The following is a 6,568-nucleotide window of genomic DNA, read 5'->3' as shown; positions in this document are numbered from 1 at the left end:
AACATCTAAAAGATTCGTTCATGGCATATATATGATAAGCAGATTACCAAACAGGAATCGGGAAAAAATGAGAGAGAGATGAACAGATAGAGACACAAGCAGACAGACAGAGGGACAGGCAGACAGACAGACGGACAGACAGAGAAAAATATTCTATCTAAATGGCAAGGGGAATCATAACGAACATATCATAATCAGCAGTCAAGAACAGACTTTTCAATTTGAGGGGAAAATATAAATGTGAAATAAGCCAATCAGAATTAGACATGCCATTACCTAAATGAACTAAGAAAACACAAATAAACCAACAAGTCAAAATTGGTCAGTCATAGGAGAGGCGGGAGGTGGGGGGTGGGGGTGAAAAATCAGTCAAAATTGACCTGCAATCGTTTAATCAAAGAGAGAAATACAAACCAACCAACCAAACAAATTCACCACCAAAAAAAAAAAAAAAAAAAAAAATTGAAACTATCCAGCCTGTGAGGATATGCAAACAAACATCTGGTCAAAAATGGACTTGAACTCAGTAAACGACCTGAACGTGAAACAGATAGAAACAGATCAGTGAACAATATTGCCAAGGAATAAATCTGGGAGCGCACCCACAGGGCAGTATATAGACATCTTTGGTTGAATACCACAGCAGTGATGGCAATACCCAATCCTATCATGTTTGATTCGTTAAAGAGTAAATTGGTCGTACTGCAGCCCAGGACCACCACCTTCAATAAACATTCAACAAGAGGATAAAAAAAAAAGCGATCGCGTGGTGAAGGATCAAATAATCATATATCCGTAAATAAACTCCTCCCAAACAAAACAAACAAAAAAACAACAACAAAAAAACCTATTCAATCAGTCTGTCATTTAACACACACACACGCGCAGAAATTCTCTGCTCGAAGCACATGAAAAACAAATTATCTCCCTTCCCTTGAAGAAATGACACATGAACATTTTTATTGCTTTTCATCGATAACGTTTTGTGTTCTCACTCTGGTCGAGTCTTGTTTTACGTGTGAGTTGGTGGTGGTGTGGAGGGTGAGTGTGAGTGCGAACGTGCATGAATGTGTGTGTGTGTGTGTGTGTGTGTGTGTGTGTGTGTGTGTGTGTAGCGGTTATACGTATTATGTTGTATCATTACTTTTTTTTGTTTTTTTGTCACAACATATTTCTCTGTGTGAAAATCGGGCTACTCTCCCCATTGAGAGTGTGTCGCAACATTGCAGCACCACCCTTTTTTTTTTCCTCTTCTTTTTTCTGTCTGCAGGTGTATTTGTTTTTACCAAAGATTGGATTCTTCTTCAGAATTGTGCCAGAGACAGCTCTCTCGTTGCAGTTCATTTGCGTGCGCTGCACAAGACCTCGGTTTATCGTCTCATGCAAACGTCTGTTTGTTTTCGTAATATTTGATTGATTTGAAGTCTGTTCACCCATGGGGACACTGCATTTTGAAAAAAGAAAAAGAAGAAAAAAAAGAAAGAAGAAAAACAGAGGCGTAGGGACTTTCGTGATCTTGGACATGCACGTAGGTGTGTGTGTGTGTGTGTGTGTGTGTGTGTGTGTGTGTGTGTGTGTGTGTGTGTGTGTGTGTGTGTGTGTGTGTGTGTGCGTGCGTGTGTGCGTGCGTGCGTGCGTGCGTGCGTGTGTGTGCGTGCGTGCGTTTGTGTGTGTGTGTGCGCGCGCGCGCGTATACGTGCCTTGAGTACTTGACAGAGTGTACAGTGCTTTCATCGCCAACATTCATGCGTAAAGTTGGTTAAAACCTCAATCTAAAACGCCCCATCCCCACCATCCTCCTCACCCATCCTCATTTCACTACCCCGTCCATCACCCTCTTCTCTCTGCATACAATCTGTCAGCATTCCCGATTATCATACAACACTTAACAGGTTGCTATTCCCTTCCCACACCCCTCCCCTTCCACCATGCTTACCCAATCCCTCTTCCTTCACCCCTCACATCCCCCCGCCCCTCCCCCCATAAGCCCCTCCCTGCACGTCGAAAACGACCCACACCATCTACACCCGTTCAACCTCCTCTCTTCCTCCCGACCGTACCCTTCTCTTCATCCGCCGCCAGCTTCAAGACGCTGTTCACTAAAAGGCTGGCCACCAACCACCAGTAAGCCAGCTGAGCCCCCCCACCCCCCTCGCCATTCCCCCTCCTCCCCCCCTCCCCCCCCTCGCCCCCCTCCCGCCCTATGTCGCTACTAACGCCAGTCATCTGGATTCTGTGACATTAATCTACAGATACCCCTACCTGTAGTCTGTAAACATCGTTCAATTCTTGACAGGTCACTAGTCACCCGTTTCACGCACACCCCCTGTTCCCTTGCCATCCAGGTAAACTCCTCTTGACCACACCTTTCTGTTTTCCCCACACGCACCCTCGACCCCACCCCAACTGATAAACGTTGTACGCTACTTGACAGTTACTATTTCCCCCTCCCTCCACGTCTTCCTCCCTCCCCCACCCCACCTCTCTTCCCTTGCCTTTCATGATCCTCCCTCCCCCTTGACAATTACTACCCAACTCCCCATACACAGACAAACACACAGACACACACGTACACACACACACACACACACACACACACACACAGACCCTGTTCCCTACCCCCATGCCCTCCCCTCGATCCTTCCTCCCTTACCCTCCACGACTCCCATCCCCCTTGACAGGTTACTATCCTCCTTCCCCCTCGCCCACTCCCTCCCACACACCCTGTTATCTGCACCCCACGCCCAACCGTACACTCCTCCCGTTTCCCTATAAACTCCATCCCCACCACCACCCTCTACACAACCTCCATCCCCACCGCCCCCCTCTACACAACCTCCATCCCCACCACCACCCTCTACACAACCTCCATCCCACCTCCCTCCCCCTCGCCCCCCCTCCCTCCCATACACCCTGTTATCTGCACCCCACGCCCAACCCTACACTCCTCCCGTTTCCCTATAAACTCCATCCCCACCGCCCCCCTCTACACAACCTCCATCCCCACCGCCCCCCTCTACACAACCTCCATTCCCACCACCACCCTCTACACGACCTCCATCCCACCACCACCTCCCTAACCCCTTCCCCTTCCCTCCCCCCAATCCTCCATCCCACAAACGACTTCCGTAACCCCCCGCACCAATCCCCCCCTCCTTTCCTCCCTCCAAAACGAAGCGGAAGAAGTAAAAAATAAAAATTTAAAAAAAAGTGATGGATAGATCACACAGCCTTCTTCCTGAAGAAGTCCCCCAGCCTCATGACGTCCTCGTTGCACTTCCTGGAGTTGCCCCGCTCGTCGTGCACGCCGACGATGACCAGGCTGTGGGTCTTGCACACCGTGCACCCCTCGCGATCCGTCCGCGCCAGAATGCCGTTGCGGCCGTCCGCCAGCCGCACCTTGTAGGTCTTGCCCTCCAGGGTCACCCCGCTCCTGAGTGGGGAGGGAAAGAGTGGAGGGAGACCATGGCAAAAAAAAATATCTATTTTGTTAATTCACTCACAACGGCCAGTCTTTTTCTGTCCTTCCCTACCCCACATCCCCCACCTCCTCCCACAGAGATCTCATCTGATGTCCAGTAAGTATCCGAATGGCCCAGCCTGTTGTCTTTGACTGCAACTGCCTCTTCTTCAGTCTTAGAACTTTCTGTTGCAGCAAAACCTTTCAATGTCATTGGCAGCGGAAATAAACGCTACCGTCGTTGCCTGTTTTGTTGACGAGGGTTAAACGGAAACCTGTGCAGTTTTTGTTATTGTTGTTGTTTATTTTGTTTTGTTTTTCATGCTGCCCTTGCCCACGAAGGGAGCAAAGAAGAAACAGGGGGACAGGAGAAATGAAAGGGTCACAGTTAAAATAAAAAAAGTAAAGAGTAAAAAGGAAGGAAAGGAGAGAATGGATATGGATAATTTATGTATTAAAGGCCATGACCCCTCATGAAGGGGGTACTGTGAATAAGACATACCAGAACAATAAGTCATAAACATGAAAATGCACACCAGTAAGTGATCGATTATAAATTGAATAATGCACAGTAGATATTGATTAACTGCATAATACACTGCGAAATTTCAATGCCTTACACAAGTAAACAGCAAACTGTTTTGTAATAGCTTCTTTTGTTTGGGACATAAACAGAACCAGTGGAAATAAAGTTAGGTGTCTATGATATTTTTTGTGGAATTCACTGCCGTCTGAGACCAATACAGGATAACACGAAACAAAATGATGTTCAGTTTCTTCAGCCCTTCTGCATTATGGTCATACAATTCCCAACGACAATGAAGACAGATATCGGAAATCCCAAACTGAACCTAGCTATGATGCATTTTAAATTATCTAAATATATAAAAGTAGTGCGATAACACCCCCACCCACCCTTCTCTCTATGTCTCTCTCTCCGTATCTCTAAGTCATTGCTGCAGCCAGAAAAAAAAGTATCTGATCTTACCATTGCAGATTTCAGAACGTCTGTCATTCAGATTTGGAGTAAAGGAACTTAAGGTTAATGATCGTTATAAGGATAGCTGGAAAAAAAACTTACATTTTGTGGAGGGAACGAAGACGAATGTCGTGAACTGGCAATTTGTCCACAGCATGTTGGACGGAGAAAGAAATACTTAGCCAAACATATGCACAATTTATGTGTTCCCCTATCACCCCACGTGCTTCAAATGGTAACAGCACTGTGCCAAGAAATGTAGCAATGTTTAATTTCTATGCGTAACAAGAGAGAGTAGGGAGCTCTCAGTCTTTGGTGAAAGACCTGTTTCGAAATTACCCTTTGCTTTTTTTTCTTTTTTTTTTGGGGGGGGGGGGGGGGGGGGGGGTTGTGAGGGGGGGGGGGTTCTTTCTTTGCTTGTTACTTTAGTTTGGTTATATATCAGTTTATTCTTTCTGAATTTTGTTGGTTATCCTACTCAAGGTTTTCCCGAGTATAAATATATATATATATATATATATATATATATATATATATATATATATATGTGTGTGTGTGTGTGTGTGTGTGTGTGTGTGTGTGTAACCACAATTATGTATACAGGTCGGTGACCTCATATTGAAATAGTTCTGAGTTCTCTCCCTGTCTCTCTTCGTATCTCTCTCAGTCTCTGTCTCCGTGTCTCCGTCTCTCTCTCTGTCTGTCTGTCTGCCTCTGTCTGTCTGACTGTCTGTCTGTCTCTCCCCTCACCTGTAGGCGAACCTAATGTAGTGCAGACTGGTGATCAGCTGCTCCAGCTCCTCACTGCTGACCCTCAGGTTCCCGTTCATGGCCAGAGGGCGCCGCGTGGCCAGGTCAAAGATGGCCGCCTTCTGGATGTGGCACGAGCCCAGCAGGAAGTGCGTCACGAATTCCTCCCACACCTTGTCCACGTATTCCTCGCGCACTGTCAGCTGGCCCTCGCTCACTGCTTCGTCTGATGAACGAATGTGTGTTAGGTAAGGAAAGGTAAGGCAAGGTAAGGTCAGGTAAGTTAAAATGAAAATAGATAAAACAAAATATAAAAGAAGAACACAAAATATAATGAATGGATCTCTCTCTGTCTCTGTATATATATATATATATATATATATATATATATATATAATCTGGACGAAGCAAAAATCGATAAATGAGCTCACCGATCGACAGTGTGTATGTGCACAAACTTAAAGATAATGTCCTTTTTTGTTTGAAACCGTTGGAGCAACGTAAAATGTATAATTTATTCATACATCTCTCTCTCTATCTGTCTATCTATCTTTACACACACACACACACACACACACACACACACACACACACACACACATATATATATATATATATATATATACACATACATACATACATATACATAATACATATAAATAAACAAGACAATGTTGCAGACTGTCCTCGAGCCGTCTAGTGATAAGTAAAAGAAAAAGTAAAATATTCTAATCAAATATGAATGGTTGCACAGGTATGCGGATCTGGGCTGTCTATGGCGCTTTCAATTGTAATACTGAACACGGGAACTGGGACTATGATCACGTGCCACAGGTCAACCTTATCGTCGTGAAACAACATGAAACGCTTCGAAATTGATAAAACGAACGACATTTCAAATTTACATAAATATGCACAAAATCAACATATGAATAGATAACTGGTTGAATGTAGAGCGGCGGCCTAGTGGTAATGCGCCCGACTGGGGAGCGACTGTCCCCGGGTTCGATTCTGATTTCCCATATACGGGCCGGGACTTCTACTTCCCTCTCCACTAGACCTTGAGTGGTGATCTGGGTGCTAGTTATTCGGGCGAGACGATAAATCGAGGTCCCGCGTGCGGCATGCACTTAGCGCACGTAAAAGAAGCAGCGGCAACAAAAATGGTTGTCCCTTGCAAAATTCTGTAGAAAAAAAAAACGCCACTCTGATTGTCTAGCAAATACATTTCCAAGCAGGAAAAAAAGGTGGCGCTGCACTGTGGCTAAGCGCTCTCCCCAGGGAGAACAGCCCGAATTTCACACAGCGAAATCGGTTGTGACAAAAGGTAATATAAAACAATAAATAATAATAATAATAAAAATGTAGGCTTATATAGC

The 6,568-nt window shown here is 45.2% G+C and overlaps 1 protein-coding gene across 2 annotated transcripts in view; it reads right to left on the bottom strand.

Moving 5' to 3' along the window:
- Window positions 1–3,193: 3,193 nt before the first annotated feature.
- Window positions 3,194–6,568, bottom strand: part of LOC143280480 (uncharacterized) — a 12,611-nt gene continuing 9,236 nt past the window's right edge. For both annotated transcript variants that reach the window (XM_076585135.1, XM_076585136.1), the window contains exons 4-5: window positions 5,190–5,415; window positions 3,194–3,433 (exon numbers count right to left, since the gene is read on the bottom strand). In XM_076585135.1, coding sequence (XP_076441250.1) covers window positions 3,223–3,433; window positions 5,190–5,415 — 437 coding nt within the window. In that variant the 3' untranslated portion in view covers window positions 3,194–3,222. The remainder of the gene's footprint in view (window positions 3,434–5,189; window positions 5,416–6,568) is intronic.

The sequence above is a fragment of the Babylonia areolata genome, chromosome 3 (genome assembly GCF_041734735.1).
Source record: "Babylonia areolata isolate BAREFJ2019XMU chromosome 3, ASM4173473v1, whole genome shotgun sequence".
NCBI classification, from domain to species: Eukaryota; Metazoa; Mollusca; class Gastropoda; order Neogastropoda; family Buccinidae; genus Babylonia; species Babylonia areolata.
This window is presented reverse-complemented; position numbering and strand designations above follow the sequence as displayed.